General features: G+C 42.5%; 2 protein-coding genes across 2 annotated transcripts; one reads left to right on the forward strand and one right to left on the reverse strand.

Annotated features, from left to right (window-relative positions):
* Positions 1-524: 524 nt before the first annotated feature.
* Positions 525-8,704, reverse strand: setd4 (SET domain containing 4). The gene is made up of 13 exons (XM_031315983.2): positions 8,593-8,704; positions 6,493-6,591; positions 6,275-6,370; positions 4,966-5,003; positions 4,291-4,379; positions 3,775-4,011; positions 3,352-3,411; positions 2,986-3,115; positions 2,644-2,818; positions 1,935-2,013; positions 1,516-1,596; positions 1,253-1,376; positions 525-1,173 (listed from the first exon to the last, which is right to left on the reverse strand). The coding sequence occupies exons 2-13, from the start codon at positions 6,566-6,568 to the stop codon at positions 997-999; spliced, it is 1,362 nt and encodes a 453-aa protein (XP_031171843.1). The 5' UTR covers positions 6,569-6,591; positions 8,593-8,704; the 3' UTR covers positions 525-996.
* Positions 8,705-8,708: 4 nt separating this feature from the next.
* On the forward strand, positions 8,709-19,409 carry cbr1 (carbonyl reductase 1). The gene is made up of 7 exons (XM_031315986.2): positions 8,709-8,822; positions 10,797-10,911; positions 12,085-12,254; positions 13,112-13,219; positions 15,206-15,414; positions 16,130-16,183; positions 19,075-19,409. The coding sequence occupies exons 2-7, from the start codon at positions 10,799-10,801 to the stop codon at positions 19,246-19,248; spliced, it is 828 nt and encodes a 275-aa protein (XP_031171846.1). The 5' UTR covers positions 8,709-8,822; positions 10,797-10,798; the 3' UTR covers positions 19,249-19,409.
* Positions 19,410-19,807: the final 398 nt, after the last annotated feature.

Consider the following 19,807-nt stretch of genomic DNA (forward strand, 5'->3'; position numbering starts at 1 on the left):
TATATCAATATATCACCCTTGTTCGACATATGGGGAGAGAGTTGTGGAAATGTACTGCACTCAAGCAGTAGTATCCTTCATGTTAAACAAATATATACTTTGATTTGATTACAGCAAAGACAACGTCGGCAGTATTGACGGCAAAATAGGCTACAGAATATTTCGTTCTTCATTGACAGGTGCAATATACATTTTTTTAATTACATTTATATCTGCATTTATATCAAAACCTAGAGACTTTCAAACATCAAAATGTCATTTATTAAATGCATTCGTGTCAAAATGACATATAAACATCTTTTCGTATTCTATTTTTTCCTGGAAACGCTTCCAACACGCTTGCGTGTCGCCTGAAAAATAGGCGTCGGTCCTATTTCTAGCATGCGCACGTTTTCCGCGACGTGCGTGTCACGCAGGCAGTGTGCAAGCTCTAACCTGTTAACATGGGAGCCGAAATAAAAGCGGACACGCCACGCAACTGACACGCTCACGCCACGCAGGCAGTGTGCAGGAGGCCTAAGTTCAATAGTTATCTAGAAGATGGTGGTCACACACAGCTCATATATTTCATGACATTACACAGACTATGAAGTCTGCTGTTAAAAAAACAAAACAACACTGGGAAATTTGCATGAACTCATGAATTACAGCCCGGCCCAATTGGGTTCGGGCAGAGAATCAAAGCTCTATTCTGTCCAGAAGGTTACAATAATAGTTTTACAGTCCAGTTCACTGTATCTTTGACCGTTGCTTGGATCATTGCTTGGTGATGAGAGCCTCACCGTCTTGCTTAGGGCCGGTATAACAGGGCAGACGCTCTTTGAGCATACCCTGGAATCAGACCTGTGACCCTCTGACGTCGGGCAATTCTGTGGTCTTTCGTCAGCCGTACCTGTCGACAGGCAGAACAGGAACAGGGAGACTGTCTGGCATCACCAGTTCAGCCAAGAACATTGCTTCTTGTAGCGAATGGCAGGCCAGGGAACCAATCGGATGTCAGCTCACAGCGTCAATATCAGGTTGGCATGACAAGAGTTCGTCTGGTTGTCTCGCTGTGCCTTCCAGTGCCTCAAGACAGCTTCCCAGGATGCACCTCTCCTCCTGTCGCAGTGACTTGACCACATCTAGCTGCTCCCTGACTGACTGGTCACAATGCTGGAGGAGGTGGGAGATCTAAACACACACAGCACGTAAAGAAATGTGAGAGTGTGAGAGTGTGTGTGTGTGTGTGTGTGTGTGTGTGTGCACACACCTTATCCAGGGCTGTGTGAGTGTCTTGTAGTAGTCGTCGACAGAGAGTCTTAGCTGTCTGCAAGCTCCTCTCCTCTCTCTCTTCACACACCACCTGGCCGAGCAACACTGCCTTCCAGTGGTGACTATGAAAATACACGCACACATCTAATAAATCATCTATATTTTTATATATCATAGAGCAGAATAAGCAAGCAGAGGTTCCCTTTTATACAGATATACACATATGAATATGTGTGTGTGCATGTGTGTGTATAGACTTACTACAGTGTTTGTGGCAGGGACAACAGTCTGAGAGCCGTCATCAGACTCCAACTGGGACCTTCACTGGACACAGTGAGATTACTAACAGGGAGAAAAGAGGAGTTTGAGTGATTTTAGGTATCACATTTTATTTTAAATTCATTAATCTCTGTGTGCAATGCAGCAATTTCTCTATTTATATGTATTACTTAATCTATTTTAGCATAAAGACTGGAAACAGGCAGACTGCTGCTGCTGCTCTGGGCAAGAAGACAACATGTAGCTCCAAAAACGGAGGACTGTTCCTTTGACATCGCTCCTGGTTCCTCTATAACACTATAACAATAATAATAGTTATAGTATCTAGTAGCGCTTTTACAACGGTTTACAGACAAACCATACAATACATGAAAGGAACAATGACAATGCAGATGTCTTACTGAAGGAAATTGTTCTCTCTGAGAAACTTGATCTTCTGATCCAAACTCTTATCACCTCCTAAAACGTCTGCGAGGAGATCTAAGGGACCACAGTGAAACGTACAAGCACAACGCTCCGGTAACAGTGTCATTAACTTATCACATAGCCTGTATTAAAACAACAACACACTGAGACAATAACTGCAACATCTATAATATCTGTATCTGTGCTCATATTATGCTCATTTTCAGGTTCATAATTGTATTTAGAGGTTGTACCAGAATAGGTTTACATGGTTTAATTTTCAAAAAACACCATATTTTTGTTGTACTGCACATTACTGCAGCTCCTCTTTTCACCCTGTGTGTTGAGCTCTCTGTATCTTTGTTGGGAGTCGCACCATGGACTGTATTAACAGTCTATGAGTCGCACATGCTCAGTAGCTAGGTAAGGACTACTAGCCAGTCAGAAGCAGAGTATGAGGGCGTGCCACGCTAGCAGCTAGGCGAGCATTATAACGTTTGTCTCTGAAGTAAAAGCTGGACTACAATAGAGCTGTTTGGAGCAGCTGGTGAACAGTGTTTTTTCCCTTTGGGGTGGACTTTGGGCTTTTTCACTTTGTAAACCTATAATGTGCACAAAAAAGATATATAACACAATATAGGAAAGGGAAAAAGCCAAAAAGCATACTTCAGAGGCAACAATGATCAGGCTTGTTCCATTTCCTACCTGTATCCACATAGACCACGCTGTTGGGGTTGCAGGGGGCGACAAATCCGTACTCTAGCATCAGGCGCTGGCTATCATGAGAACCGTAGTTAATGAAGGCCTGCTGGTAGCGGAGTGTCCCGGAAACGCTCCTGATTTCATAACATCTCGTCGTGTCATTGAAACTTGCTTTTACCTGGAAAAAACATTTTTTTTAATTTTTTTTTTTTTTTTATGAGATTTGTGAAGACTGGCTAATTGGCTCTCCGTCTTTGCAACTGTTAAATCAGTTCAAACTCAAGTTGGGAAAGCAGAATAGGCCATATACATACATACTGTATAGTTAAGCGTTTATGCATGTACCTGCACGTCAGGGCGGTGGTTGAGCAGGTCCAGAAAGGGAGCCAAAGCATAAACATCCTGTCCAAACAGAAAGCTGTTGGATGGGTGGGACATGAAGACAGAGCGTGTGTTGACACTACACCACGCCCACCTGGAGGACGAGGGGAACAGCTTAATAACCTGACTGACTAAAAGTCCAACACATTTTAATGAATCAAGATATTTTTAAATCGCCATAAACCATTGTGGTGAATTGTTCATTCATTGATTTACCATTTTAAAAGTTTCTACAATGTGCTAAGATTATGGAAAGACTTATATTTAACTTTTTCGTGTGTGTGTGTGTGTGTGTGTGTGTGTGTGTGTGTGTACTGTACGTGTGCACACCTCAATGCTTCATATGTCAACAGCTCATCCACGGGCCGACTCACGATTGGCTGCAGGGATCTGGATCGAGAATAAATCCCTTACAGCTTGGGACGATACTGACATTGTTCACATAAAGAAGACTGATGGCTATTCATGTCTTTTGAAGAATTATATCTATTGGGATGTGTTTAAAGCACCAGGCTTATACTTGCATATTGAAAATAAGGGAAGAAATGTTGCAAAATAACAGCGTCAAAGATCATAGAAGACTATCGTCTAAATGCAAAGATTCAGTGGGCCACAAAAACTTGCATTCTGCCAGTAATGTTACGCAATATAAACAATTATAACAATATAAATGCAAGTAAACTCTGCCCTGCTTATTCTAATCCGAGCATAACCTTAGACACACTGAATAACTGGCTTCAGTGTGGGACCCACCTGAAAAAGTCTTGATTAAAGGAGTGGAGTTCTCGCACCGCCTCCCTCTGCTCTAAAGCCCGTCTCCGCACACTGGTCGGCAGGACAGCCATGACATCATCGGTGAAATAGGCGGGGCAGGTGTAAGTGGTGGGCAGCGCGTCGATGTAGGGGAACCAATCAGAGGCCTCTCCTCGGTGCCGCTCACACACCAGGAAGACACAGAGCGCCAACAGGGGAGAGAGGCGGGGCTTCCAGCTGGGGAGACAAGAATAATGACAGTTTGGGTCAAACGCAGCCGGCCCTCTAGACCCTTGGCCTACCCTCTTTGTGTCCGTATGCGTATTTGCAATGTTATTAACTTGACTACAGGTTCCTTACTCTTTTACTTATTCTGCTTCACCTTACTCTTTTGCTACAATGCAATTTGGTACGACAAAATTTTTTTACAGTTTGTTATTCTGTCCAGCGCTGTATCTGGCCGTATTCTGATATTTTAAATTGTTTCATTGTGTGTGTGTGTGTGTGTGTGTGTACCTCTTGATATACTGTCCCAGGTAGCTGTCCAGAACAGTTGAGGTTGTGAGGAGACAGGACTCTGGCAGAGAAATGACCAGCTGGCCAGGCTGACAGAAGAACAGCAACAGACAAAGAGAAAGATTATAACGCTCAGAAACCACAAGAAAAGAAATTGTAGATAAAAAAAAGAAGGCATGATTAACCAATCAAACAAAAGACCAGCTGGGTGTCAGCTTGGTTTTCTATGTCACCAAAGTCATTAATAGAATTAGAAATTAGAATCTGTATACTCAAAGGTGCACTATGAGTTCCTGCGTGGTCACTTCTGTTGAAGTTCCAAGTAAATCCAAAACAAAACAGAGCAAGCCCGCCCCTCCCCCCATGTTTCCGTAACGGTCATGACTAACTGACTAACTGTCACTAACCCCCACCCCCTCCCCAAACCATCTTGTCTGTGATTGGCTGGAGTGGTTTGTTGTATTTTGGTGCACAGCCTGTGCCTCTAGTGTTTGTTTGACGTTTACGACCCCTGTGTTGTCTCCCGAGACCGGGCTGTTTCACAGTGTATTCAGGGGGCAGGCAGCTAGCGGATCAAGGAGAGATGCCCACGATTTGAGACAAAAATGAAATTGCGCTGGAACCATGCTGGAACTCATAGTGCACCTTTAAATTATTACTGTTTATGTTTTTTACCTTGATGCTCTTGAGAGCTTGCAGTCCTCTGCCTGTGTCTGAATGACGAGAAGCAACAAACACACAAACGTTAAAGTCTGTACTTCAACCCATCAATCAGATTACTTCACACAGGTTGAATGCAGTGAGAGGTTTATCTAATCTTTTCCACATCGCAGCCAATGACTGCTCTCCAGGAGTAGAACCTGGGGAAGCAGATTGGCTGCTGTATCTGCCAATCACGGGATGTTATAACCAATTGTTGTCACTGTTAAAGAAACTAAATGTTCGTCCAAACGTCACATTGCAAACCTACAGTCTGCAAAAATGTGTGTCTGCGATGTAGATCTCGTCCAGACCCCGGTGTCGATGGCGCCAACTGACTCTGAGCAAGACGTCTAACAGCTACATACGCAGGGCCGGGCAATATATCGATATACAGACCCCAATTCCAATCAAGTTGGGACGTTGTGGGACGGCCTCTAGCTCACCCAGTAAGAGCGTTCGAGTCCTGCAGCGGCGCAGGGTTTGAATCCAACCTGCTGCCCTTTGCTGCGTGTCATCCCCCATCTCTCTCCCCCTTTCATATCTATCCACTTTCGAATCAAGTGAAAAGCCCCAAAAAAATAATCTTTAAAGAAAAAAGTTGGGACGTTGTGTAAAACGTAATTAAAGGAACACGCCGACTTATTGGGACTTTGTCTTATTATTCACTGTATCCTCCAGAGTTAGATAAGTCCATACATACCTTCTCATCTCCGTGCGTGTTGTAACTCTGTCTGACGCCCCCACCGTTAGCCTAGCTTAGCACAGATCCTGGAGGTAACTGGCTCCAACTAGCCTACTGCTCCCAATAAGTAAATAATAACGCCAACATGTTCCTATTTACATGTTGTGATTTGTATAGTCACAGCGTGTACAAATAACAAGGTCACATGAGACACAGCCATCTTCTAACCGTATACAAACTGGGAACTATATTCTCAGAAAGGCGAAGCACTGCTACTTCTGCTACCTGGGCGGAGTGATTTGCTCGCAGCACTTGATGAAGCCCCGTGGTGAGGAGCAGAGAGTTCGCCTGGACTTCGCTCAGAGTTAGAGTAATAATCACTCCGCCCAAGCAGCAGTGCTTCGTGCACCCCTAGTAACTGGCTGTTCTAAATCGAGCACAACTAAGCCACACAGTCAACGGACAGGACGCAGCGCTCCACAAAATAAACAAAGTATTGCATACTGATTGCGACACTTTCGATATAATACTGCGCAACGTGATACCGTGATAACGATATTGAGTCGATATACCATGCACCCCTAGCTGGAAGAGACGTACCAGTGAAGAGGGCTGGCTGCAGCAGCGTTGAGGTGAAACCCCGTCGGTGGAGAAACTTCATCAGCCTCACATACTGCGGCTGGTGACACAGAGAGACTGAGGACACAGAAACAATTAGACTGGGGAGGGGAGAGACCTACAACTGTCCGTGCTGAAAACAGCTTACAGCGGTGAAACATTTTTAGAAGGCAACTATGCAAGAGCAAATTGGTTCGTACCCGACTGGACGACATTCTCTTGTTTCTGCATCCTCTTCCTCGCAGCTCGTCCAGCCCGATGGCCGCGATCCCTCATGATCCCACCTGGACCTGAAGCTCCTCATGGTGGACAAACACACACACACTCTACTTATTTTGCCTTGTATTGTGGCAGAAGACATATTTAGTCTCTCTCTCTTATTTTTCATATTACGTTTTGCAAGTAAACTCTTATTTTGTCTTGTGTTCTGAATGAAAAGAAAAAGTTCAAACGGCAAAAGCATAAAAGGGGAAATGTCACAGTTTAAAGTGTTTTCACTGTTTGTTTCACTATTTTACTGTTTTTAAGTTCAATAATTGCAACATCTTTCAAGTAATCGTGTTGAATAATCGTGACCAAAAAGATCGTGATTATGATTTTTTCCATAATCGAGCAGCCCTATACTCTCACTGATGCTGAATGCGATCTCCAGTTGGCAAACTAACCACACAGAGAGAACTACAGCATTTGGTGACTTTCTGGGGTTGTAGCTGAAATGTATTTCCCCACTTGCTTAACTTCTGATCCCTTTTAACATTTAGAAATATCACCAAAGCAAAGATCCTCTCTTGTATCCTCTCAAATATTACAAATTATTAGTTTATCTTCTACACTCAGTTGCCAGTTTATTAGGTAGCCTACATAAAACTAATGTAGAGCAATACACTAACCCTTTAATAAATCCTCTACCTTTACACAGGTTATAATGATCAGTGTTTGTTTGAATATGTTTTGAAGAAGTGTTGATTCAACTTAATGGTTATTTTGGAGCCATTTTTTTGTGGAACATTATGTTGCATGATACTGACAGGTGTTTCTAATTTTATGTCCAACCCATATGTACACCTCTCTGTATAGCAATACAGTTAAGCAGCACCAATAGCATCTCTATAAAAACAGTTAGTTTGAACCAAACTCCTTCATGAAGGTAGGATTTATTGCAGGGTTGTTGTAGACTGCATTAGTATTAGTTCTTAATAATCTGGCAACATGGAGTATCTTCCAGTGGTGTAGTCTACGTGATACGAAGGTATACGCAGTATACCCACTAAGAAAGCTCCAGGATTTCCACATAACTACTTTAAAATGCCCAATGACACGCAACAACATACTTTCCATTATATTTTTGATATATTTTGAATTTTGATCTGTGTTTTTCTTCTTAAAATAGGCTAAATAAAAAGGTATTATATCATTATATATATATATATATATATATATATATATATATATATATATATATATATATATATATATAGAGAGAGAGAGAGAGAGAGAGAGAGAGAGAGAGAGAGAGAGAGAGTACAGTATACCCACTATAATACATTAGACTACACCACTGGTATCTTCCTATATTTAAATTGTTTTCAGTGTACTGATAAAACATTGCATACAAAAGAATGACAACACAGACATACCTGGAGCTTAAAATTCAAAGGAAAGTTTGTACGCATGTTAAAACTATGTTAAAACGTGCCAAACCACTGTTACGGTGTGGTATCAAAAAGCCTTTTGTAGTGTAACGTTCATTAATAACCAAACCCTGTCTCCCCTACAGTTAACACTACAAACATACACCGCACACAAAGCCAAAATGTATGTATCAAAGAAGTTTAACTATGGGTACATACTATTATCCAGGGTACAAGCGGCCGAAATGGGTTTCCTCAGGAGAGTGGCTGGCGTCTCCCTTAGAGATAGGGTGAGAAGCTCAGTCATCCGTGAGGAGCTCGGAGTAGAGCCGCTGCTCCTTCGCGTCGAAAGGAGCCAGTTGAGGTGGTTCGGGCATCTGGTAAGGATGCCCCCTGGGCGCCTCCCTAGGGAGGTTTTCCAGGCACGTCCAGCTGGGAGGAGGCCTCGGGGAAGACCCAGGACTAGGTGGAGGGATTATATCTCCAACCTGGCCTGGGAACGCCTCGGGATCCCCCAGTCGGAGCTGGTTAATGTGGCTCGGGAAAGGGAAGTTTGGGGTCCCCTGCTGGAGCTGCTACCCCCGCGACCCGTTACCGGATAAGCGGAAGAAGATGGATGGATGGATGGACATACTATTATCATACAGAGTTAAACACCAAATACAGTACCTAGATATTGTTCTCATCTGCATTCATCTTGATCCTGCCATCCTGCACAGCGGCTCCTTGGGTCAAACCCACGTGGTTAACTTGTTTTTCCGGGTATGCGCGCTGACACTGCGCGGCAAACCTTCAGCTTTCCTCCCTTTTTTTGTGTCCCAGTTTTCTGTACAACACTCCCACTTTTCTCTGCAGCTTCGCCGTCGCAGGTTCACTCAACTCTACAAGTCCAGCTTAAAGTAAGAACACTTCTTTCCCCATACCTAGTTAGCAACGTGCTAACAGAACAGTTTGTATTTTAGCATCTGCATTCGTTTGAAAACGGGGTATTCTACTAGCTACTGCTTATGGCCATTCAGCGTTATGTAACGCAAAAACAATGGACTGAAATTAGGCGAAAGGTCCTCTCTTAAAAGCTGAAATGTATAGGTATTTAATGTAAGGCAGGTTAACTCTTGATATTCCCTAACACATGCATTGCGAGTTTTAAGGTTAGTTTCACACCCTAGTTGCTAGTTGGTCATAATGCATAAATACTTGAAAAACCAGTTAGCATTTGAATCAGGGCTCGAGGTCATAACTGTCACCCTCTGATGGCATGACTGCGCACTTTTGGGATTTTTGTTTAAATTTCTAAGTGGAAACCGGATATTTTGTTGCTGTTTGACCCTCTCATTTGACGATTTAAAGTGTATTTTCTTTTTTCCCCTTCTTTACATTATATTGCATTGATTATCATACATAGACAAAATCAGGTTTATTGCGAAGTAGGTTTTCACACACAAAGCATTTCCCTACGTGTTTGGTGCGTAACATAGCAGAGAGAAAAAAAGTACTGCAAGTCAGGAAAATACAATAAGAATATGTAAAATACTATAAAAATGTGTACAACATGCCTATATCTGTTTTAAAATTAAGAGCTGTTTAGTTTTGTGCAGGAATGTGCAAACGTTCACAGTCTAAATTCCCACTTTTAATGTCTTATATCAGAGTAAAAAGGGTCTGTTTTTATGATCAGCTAGTTTCCCAATCATTCTTTTTTAGTTCTAGATTAGACAATTTTAAGAACCGTTCTCACAGTTCTCTCTCTCTCTCTCTCTCTCTCTCTCTCTCTCTCTCTCTGAAATTGTCACCATGACTCAGCAAATCGTATTTTCTTTTTCAATCTCCTCATACATGGCTGATAGAGACTGAGCGCAACGTGTCATACCCAGGGGGAAACAATCGGTTCCAAAATATGCAACCAAAATGCTTATAGCTAGCAAAAACATTAGATTTCGGCATGTCAAATGATTATTTTAGCAACCAATGCTTTCTTAATTCCAGTAATAATAGATTATAGACAATTTTAAGCAACCATTCTCACAGTTCTCTCTCTCTCTCTCTCTCTCTCTCTCTCTCTCTCTCTCTCTCTCTCTCTGAAATTGTCACCATGACTCAGCAAATCTCATCTCTTCTCAATCTCCTCCTACATAGTAGATAGAGATAGAAATATTGTAGACTAGAGTCATACCAGGGGAAAACAATCAGGGCCACAATTTGCAACCAAGGGCGGAAACCGCTAACAAAATGCCTGTAGCTAGCAAAACCTGACATGTCAAATGATTATTTTAGCAACATATGTCTACCAGAGAGGACACGTTAAGCTAGTTAGTTAAGTGTTAAGGCACTTGCAAACATAATTTTGCATGGCTTTCTGATTTATCCACATTCCACTATAGCACAAGTTTGCCTACTGTCAAAATGCATTAGCTTATAACTTACAGAAATATAGGCAGCCTAAAACTGACATGTGTGATGAAAGATGTCAGTGCACATGTAACGTGTAAACTTAGTTATGGGTTCTTTACCCTGTTGGTAGTGCATCCAACCACACAGCAGCGTTTTAGGCATTTTTCTGTTGTTTGCTAGCAGAATTGACAAGGGGGCAAAGTCAACAGAGAGCAATGAATTGTTTTTCCCTCCGTTGTGGGCGAGACTCAGATGCGCTCTGTCTCTTATCTTATATACATAATTGAGTTGGCTTCTCAGGACTGAAAGTGTGTGTGTGTGTGTGTGTGTGTGTGTGTGTGTGTGTGTGTGTGTGTGTGTGTGTGTGTGTGTGTGTGTGTTTAATGTGAGGCTAGTGCTGATAGTTTGTTTTCCTACTGTTAATGATTAATGATACCGTATTTAATATGCAAGCTCACACCCTGATGTCTCTCTGTGTACAGACATGTCTACCAAGGTGGCCATTGTAACGGGCAGCAACAAGGGCATCGGGCTGGCCATCGTCCGAGCTCTCTGCAAAGACTACAAAGGAGACGTTTACCTGACCGCCAGAGATGTGTAGGTAGCACACAGCTGCTCACACCTGGACCTCAACACATTCTCTTTGTTTTCTCTTTTTTTTCCTCTTGACTTTTCCTGACACCATTAAACATAGTGTTGTGGGGATTTATTGTTTTTTTTGGAAAAGGAGAAATGTCTTATTGGTGTCCAAATGAAGATTTATGAACCAGTACCAGTACTAGTACTACCAGTACTAGCTAGATGGCGCTCTTGGTTTAAAGAAAAAGACTCACGGAATGGGAATTCAGTGTGCCTTCACACTTTTTAATTAGGAGTAATTTTATGTGTGTTAAGTGTTAATAATTGTTTTTTTAAATATATATTTTTTTAACCCTGGTGTTTATTTTATTCTGCTGGTTTTAACATTTTGTCTTATTGTTGTAATTTTTAGTCTTGCTTTTTTTCCCGTTGTGTTTTTAATTTTGTGATTTTGTAATGTTGTTCTGTAAAGCCCCTCGGGCTGCATGCTTGCATGAAAGGTCCTATATAAATAAATACAAGTTCAAGTTTCTTGAACAGAGAGCGCCATCTATTGGGCTCGGAAAATAAAGAAAACGCTTCACGAAGTTTAGATTAGATTAGATTAGATTCAACTTAATTGTCATTGTGCAGAGTACAAGTACAAAGACAACGAAATGCAGTTTGCGTCCAACCAGAAGTGCAAAAAGAGCAGAAAAGTGTAATGCGATATACAAAGTATAGACGGGTATAGACAGGTGGTGCATAGACAGGACAAGAAATATAGTGCAGTGTAGACAGTAGTATACAGTTGGTTTACAGAAGGCGGTTTAGTAATATAAATTAAATATAAATGTGTGCAGTGTAGTAGCAGTTACCTTTATAAGAGCAGAATAAATGTGGCTATGTAATATGAACAATGTATGAACAACATGTACAGATATGTGCAATGTAGTAGCAGTAACATTATAATAGTGGTAAGAATAATACAGATATATGCAGTGTATTAACAGAATATATTCTAAGAAAACCAGAATCAATATGGATAATCAGTATGAACCATATAGACAGATACGTACAGCTTCAGTTGGCCATCACTAGAACTTCCCACACGAAGCACTGTGAGCCCATTGGTTCGAGGTGTCACCAACAGATCTGATTCTCGTGAGAATAAAGTGGGAAATCGATTCAAACGTTTTGCTCCTTCTGCAGCGGCCGTGGTCAGGAAGCAGTGCAGACTCTGGCCTCAGACGGACTGACGGCCATGTTTCACCAGCTGGACATCAACGACATAAACAGCATCACGGCCGCCGCTGCTTACTTTAAAGAGAAGTATGGAGGAGTCGACGTCCTCGTCAATAATGCCGGGATAGCATTCAAAGGTAGAATTACAATATTAAATGATACCACACTGGAGCCATGCACACAATAATGTTCAAATATGTTAATATAACTACCGTAACTATGAATCCAATGAACTGAATACTGGTATGAAATTAGCACCAGCAGCATCAGTCTTCAGTCTTATATAGCAGTATTGGCATTCACATCATACTGTAGTGTAATTTGACCCATAATTACTTTTAATATTAGTAGGAGTATTAGCAATAGGGTTGAACAATTATGGCTAAAATGATCGCAATCATTTTTGCTCAAAGTTTAGATTATTTGCTGCTTCTTTTTTTTTTACAATTCATCAAATTATTATTCAGTTTTAGAGAATAATATAAATATTTTTTAGTAAGTAATCTCATAAAAGCTTCCACATTGTACTCTTTAAATATTTCCTCAAATGTACAATTTTTTAAATCAAATTAAATGTTTTATTCTTTAAATAGAAAAATTGGAATAAAAATAAGCATATGCTTAGTAATAACAATATTCATAATGCCACTGAAGCATTAAGCCAAATAAAAAGGATTCAGCTCTACTTAATAACTTTCATTAGTTGCCTGAGCGATGAAACACCGAAAAAAGGAGCACTTGACTTGATGCATTTCAGTAGGCACTCTAAATGCAAAGCATCAGTGGTGCACCCAATAAGTGCATTTATTTATATATGACATATTTATGTTTTTGAACATATTTGAACTACCAGCGTGCTTTTATTCCTGCCATTTTTCATCCAAAATTGACGGGCAAGAAATAGCATAAAATTACTTTATTGCGGATGTTTGGAGCTGCGACTGTCGATAAGGAGGACACAGTGACATCATCGATCTCTCTCGTCTCTCTTCAGAGGCAGACACGGCTCCATTTGCAGTCCAGGCAGAGGTGACCCTCAAGACCAACTTCTTCGCCACCAGAGACATGTTGACTCACTTCATGCCGCTCATTAAAGCTGGAGGTAAGGACACTCAACTGGACCAAGTTAACTGTCCGCCCTTCTTAATGAACAGCTCAATGCACAGCCTACTTCAGAGTGCAAAAGGTTGTTTTTCTCAGCATTCCAGTTTGTTACAAAAGTTTGTGTGACTTTGATTCAGAAAAAATTGAAACAAATAAGGCAAAGTTAGGTGACAAATGAGTTTGACATACTGTGAGACACACAGTCATGTATAAAGTACTACAGACCCATACTTGAGTAAAAGTACAAGTGCTCTATCAAAAAAGTGACTTGAGTAGAAGTTGAAGTGCTCTTTAAGCACCACACTTAAGTAGAAGTACTAAAGTATTCAACATTTTTTGTACTTAAGTATTGCAAGTAGTTTATTTTAAAATGTACTACTCAAGTACTGAAAGTAAAAGTACAAGTATTGTGTTATGTAGTTATTAAAGAAAGCAGTCAAAAGTTTGAATATCATATTGTTTATATTATCTCAAATGTTTAGCCAAGGCTGTAGCCAAAGGAATTAACAAATATTAAGTATATAATATTATATTAAAAATAGCAAATATTAGCAAATACTGAAATAAAATGTACGATTATCACACTGTGCAAGTAAAATGAACATACAGTACAGTAGTGAAGTAGTTCTACTTCGTTACTATACATCTCTGGAGACACACAAAAGGTTTGGTAAGCAGCTTCAAACCTCCTCTCTGCCATCACCGGCCTCTTCCACCGTGTCATGGGAAGACGGTGTCCATGTGGAATACAGACTTGACGGAAGCCTTTTCAACATCCGTCGGCTCCAGGCCCACACAAAGACAAAGACCCGCCAAATCTGTGAGCTTCAGTATGCTGATGACTGTGCCGTCTTAGCTCACAGCCCAGACTCTGTGCAGCACGCCCTTAACACAATATCCAGTCTACATCAATTCTTTGGCCTACAGGTCAACATTCAAAAAACCGAGATCATGTCCCATCTCACTACACCATAAATGGTGTTCCACTTAAAACAGTGGACCACTTCACCTACCTCGGCTCCACTTTGTCCTCATGCTTCTCCCTTGACACAGAACTACATACCCGGATAAATAAAGCCTCATCATCTTTTGGACGCCTACGGGGCAGGGTTTTTGAAAACCGTAACCTGAAGATCAGCACCAAGGTGGCTGTTTACAGCGCGGTTTGTCTCTCCACTCTGCTTTATGGGGCAGAGTCTTGGACCCCATACCGCCAGCACATCACCAACCTAGAGGCCTTCCATATCCGCTGTCTACAAAAGATCCTCAGCTTGTCTTGGGAAGATCGAATCCCCCATACAGATATCCTCAGCAATACTGACTCAATCTGTATGGAAGCAGCCGTGGCCAAAAAACATCTGCGCTGGATAGGGCATACCATACGCATGCCTGAACACCGCCTGCCCCGTCAAGTCCTCTACAGTCAACTAATGGGCGCTCCTCCGCTGGAGGGCAAAAGCGGCACTTTAAGGACTAGACCAGGGACCTCCTAAAGCGAGCGAACATCCCCCTCACGCAGCTTGAATCTCTGGAACTTGAGAGATCAGCCTGGCAGGTCAACTGTGCCACTGCAGTCTCTCAAATACACCAAATCAGCCAAGACCGACGATCCGAGAGGCGCATCAAGAGACACCAGCGGGTGGCTGGTACCCCTCTGGCACCTGGTTTCCCCTGCTCCATCTGCGGACGAGTGTGCGGCTCAAGGATCGGACTCTACGCCCACGAGAAGTGGCACCAGCGGCAAGGTCGCTGAACCCACCCCCCCCTCCCACCACCATCCCTGGAGCAAGCGTCATCATCGAACACGATGGACAGCTAAGATTGTGTGTGTGTGTGTCTGTGTCTGGAAAGGGAAGGTTGATGAGTGACAGAAGGATAAACAATGTATAATATGTTAAGAGTAAGAGCAATATAGACAACATTAATACTGCAATTACGTGTGTGTGTGTGTGTGTGTGTGTGTGTGTGTGTGTGTGTATTTTAGGTCGTGTGGTGAACGTCTCCAGCTTCGTCGGCTCCCGCACTTTGAACAAGTGCAGCGCGGCGCTCCAGCAGCGTTTCCGCAGCGAGGACATCACAGAGGAGGAGCTGGTGGGGCTGATGCAGCAGTTTGTTGACCTGGCCAAGAAGGGCGAGCACCAGAAGGGCGGCTGGCCTGACACGGCGTATGGAACATCCAAGACTGGACTTACGGTATGACCCATCAGTCTGTCTCTCCACATTGGGGGCATTTGGGGCATTTTTAGGCCTTTATTTTCACAGGACAGATGAAGACATGAAAGGGGAGAGAAGGGGAATGACATGCAGCAAAGGGCTGCAGGTCGGAGTCAAACCCACGGCCGCTGCGTCGAGGAGTAAACCTCTATATGTGTGCGCCTGCTCTACCAACTGAGCTAACCCGGCCACTACAAACTGTATCCTAGTACAGGGGCGGCCTCTAGCTCCCCCAGTAAGAGCGTGCGCCCCATGTAGGCTGAGGCCTTTGCAGCAGCCCGGGTTCGAATCTGACTTGCTGCCCTTTGCTGTGTGTCATCCCCCATCTCTCTCCCCCTTTCATGTCTATCCAATGTCACTCTGAAATAAATGGGAAAAAAAACAAACTGTATCGTAGTACAGACTAAAGAAAACATCTTTGACTGGTACAGGTTCTCGCAAAAATCACACTATAATCATTTAACATTTTCTTAAGTTTAATATTTTTCAATAAAAATGAGAATAACGATACAAAAATGATCATTCCCTCCAATATCGTGAATCATATCGCAGTCGCAATATCAGTCAAAAATAATCGCAATTAGATTCTTGAGATTTTCCTCATTTCGTGCAGCCCTATTCTCTAATGCCATATTTCCTTTCATAGAGACATTAATTATACATAATGTGTCTGTGTGTGTGTGTGTGTCTGTAGACCCTGTCCATGATCCTGGCTCGTCGTCTGTCCAAGGAGAGACCGAATGACGGGGTAATCATGCAAATATGCCATCTTTTAATCAAACATAACCAGCTCTTCTTTGTGTAGCTTGTTCAACGACGTAGGAATATGTTAATAATGTTAAATGCATTTCACATCCTGTAACAGTGCAGATGCTCTTCTCAGTTGCTCTCTGCTCAGCTGTTATTTTTCCCACTTTTTCCTACTCGTCTCAATCTACAAAACCTTTAAGGAGGTTTCCTGTAACAATGAAATCATTGGGAGTATCATTTATCACAACTCTGGGTTGTGATAATCTGCTTGGAGCTGCCTTCTGCTACCCACAAAACTTAACATGGCGAAGCAGCATTCACTTTTTATTCACCACATACAGTATGACATATCTGGAACAAACTTCCCAGCAAACTCCCAGAAAGACTGCTTCAGCTCTCAGCTCTTTTAATTCAAGGCTCCTCTGTTTGCCACAGATTTAATTTTGACTATTTATTGACTATTGCTGCGAGGTATTTCTTTATTCCACTGTTTAATCGGTTTTATTCCATTTAATCTTCAACCTTCATCTTCTGTTTTAATTATTTGAATTCCTATGTGTGTCTTTTTAAAACATTTTTTTGTGTTTCCTTTGTGATTGAATAGCCTTTATGTCTCCGTAAAGCAATTTGGCCATGTTTTTTTTTTTTTTTTTTTGGAAGAATTTCTTTATTGACATTTTTATAAAAGAAGCAATACCACAAGGGTGTAACAAAAAACCATGTAATATTAACCCCCCATCCACATCCCTTCCCAGGCCCGCTACTTCCCCACCAAACCATGTTAACAAAAAGGAGTAAGCCTGCATTGCTCAGGAAAGGAAATAAATAATTGCAGTTATAACCCCAAAACCCAAAAAAATGGTAATAATTATAAGTGGTGACAGTATTATTACTAGTAACAATGATAACTAGAACTGCAAGCCGTTATGACAGGGCCCAAGCCACCGATGCCAGTCGCCCCCGACACCCCGGGGAGCGCACAAAAGCGGAACCCGAAGCCTGGCGGTGGGAAGGCAAATGATCGAGAGGTGTTTGCCGCGACGTCTGCGGTACGTCGCCGTTGCAAATGTAGTGGTTAACAGTCCATCTCCATGCATACACAGACCACCTTTAACAATTCTCTACAATAAACAAACTTCTTAACCCCCCTGACCACAGGGAACAGCAGAGAGAAATGAGAGAGTGACTGAGAGGGTGGAGGGGGGGAGGCAGGTGTGGTGGTTGAAGGAGCAGGGGAGGTGGTCAAGTTGTTGTCAATGGTGTCATAGGCGCTGATTTATATTTTCCTCCGTGGGTGCTCGCAGGCGCACGCCCTTTAAAAAAAAAAAAAAAAAAGTTGTCAAAAGTTGTTTGCATTTCAGAACCTTAGGAAATGGACAGCGGCCGACGCGAACACACACGCCTATTAACTCGATAATAAAGTCGTAAAGTAGGCTTTCAACTCAGGACAGCGCCACTTCTCACAGATACAGATAGGATTGGAGATGAAAAGTTTAACTGACACGTAACCGCGATCAGCTTCGTGGGAAATTAAGAATCAATGCCACCGACATAACCAATCACACTATGACAGACGCTCCACTTAGCACCAACTGCAATGTTTAATTTTAAATGAATGTAGCCTACTGGCAGTCTGGCACACGTGGGTGCTCAGTATTTTCCGTGGGTGCTCAAGCTCTGGAGCAAGCATGGTATCGGCGCTTATGAATGGTGTTGATTTTGGATTGAAAAAGTGAGAGAAAAGAGTTGCATTTGTCCACTGTGAAGGTTGTAGAAACTTTGTCAGGTGGGTTAAGAAGTTTGTTTATTGTAGAAAACTAGGGGAGCACGCGAAAGCAAAAACCAAAACGTAACGGTAGGAGGCAAACATCAGTAAATATTGAGAAGTGTGAGCTGCAAGGTCTGTGGTACATTCCCATTGCAAGTATGCCATTAACATTGATTGAGTAAAAGGGCCAAAACATGTCTACGTTGATTATAGCGCCCCCTAATGGCCGATCTTCGCCAGATTTGGTACAGAGCCTCAGAGCGGCATGCCGAACGAGCAGTTTGCTCATTGCGCAATTTTTATCCTATCAAAATTCTTTTTATTAACTTTTTGTCAGGCCCATCTGGAAATGATACCTGCCAAATTTCGCGCCAATCGGTCGCACGGTCTAGGAGATCGAAAAAGTAGGTTTTTGATAAATCGCGGTTTTTCACGCATAAAAGTCTAGGCAACGCCTAGGGAACACGTCAATGTATGGTTTTTGAATGTAAGTTGTACGGTGTGGGAGTTATAGGGCCAAACACGTTGTTTTCTGCTATAGCGCCACCTAGTGGTGGAAGTGGGTCAATTGTTGCGCCTGAGGACCTTGCGGAGTTTAGGACCAGTCCTGAAAATGGCACCCCCCCCACCATGTACGGTTTAGGCTGTAGTCGGAGTTTTAGGCAGAGAAGAATAATGGAAAATCTTTATAAAAAAACAATAGGGTTCCACAGCTCCGCTGGAGATGTGTACCACGTTGTCTTGCATACCGCGGTTCCCATGCCCCCTCGGGCTTGGACCCCTAATGATAATAAAAAGCAACAAAAAAAACAGCAACAAAAAACCTGGAGTTCCAGTCAAACTCAGCAAAGTCAGGAAGTTAAGGCACCAGTAGTGGCAGGATGAAGTGAGTTATTTCCGTGCCTATTGGAACACCAATGGAAGAGGTTGCCCAGCAGACTGAAGCGTATTTTTAAGGTACCGCCTTGTTGTTACACGGGGGGGTTGGACAGTGTCCCCAGAAACAAATGAAGGATTGTATCCACTAAAACATCAGTTTAATGGTTTTATGGTTTTGTTTTCAGTGGAAGCCTCATTGCTAACATGCATTTTTTTGTTGCTCCTGTTATTATTTTGTACAGATCTTGCTGAACGCCTGCTGTCCAGGCTGGGTGCGCACTGACATGGCTGGTCCGAAAGCCCCCAAGTCACCAGAGGAGGGCGCTATCACTCCGGTCTACCTGGCCCTGCTGCCGCCCGGAGCCACGGACCCTCACGGAAAGTTTGTCTCTGATAAAGAAGTTCAGCCGTGGTGAAAGGGTTAAAAAGGACCTCTGTGTGTGTGTGTATGTGTGTGTGTGTGTGTGTGTGTGTGTGTGTGTGTGTGTGTGTGTGTAAATCAAAGAGTGTCAGTGTTTCCACTTTAGCACTAAATTGCCCAAAACTTCCATACAAAATATATTTCTTTTCCAAAAAATAAACATGTCCATCATATGAAAAAATGACACAATCTGGAAAAAGTATTATAACATTTAATGTGTTGGTAAAGTAACACACAAAGTTCAGGTGTTTGGTGCTTTAAGCCCCCAACGTCGTCTTCCAGGCAGCGCTGCCTGGAAGGCACTAGGATTAGGCAATGGTTAGGGTTAGGTGCCTTGAAGTCGATGGATGCAGCGCTGCCTTGAAGTCAACATTGGGGGCTTAAAACACCATCGAGCCAAAGTTCAGCAGTTAAACCAAATGTTGATGGACATAAAACCAAAATGACTCAAATGATTCCAGGGAACACTGCTATTTTGAATGGTGTGTGTATGTGTCTGCTGGGTTATATGCAACAATAATCATGCATGAATATTCATAAGTGCTGGCTTATCG

The sequence above is a fragment of the Sander lucioperca genome, chromosome 15 (assembly GCF_008315115.2).
Source record: "Sander lucioperca isolate FBNREF2018 chromosome 15, SLUC_FBN_1.2, whole genome shotgun sequence".
Taxonomy (NCBI): Eukaryota; Metazoa; Chordata; class Actinopteri; order Perciformes; family Percidae; genus Sander; species Sander lucioperca.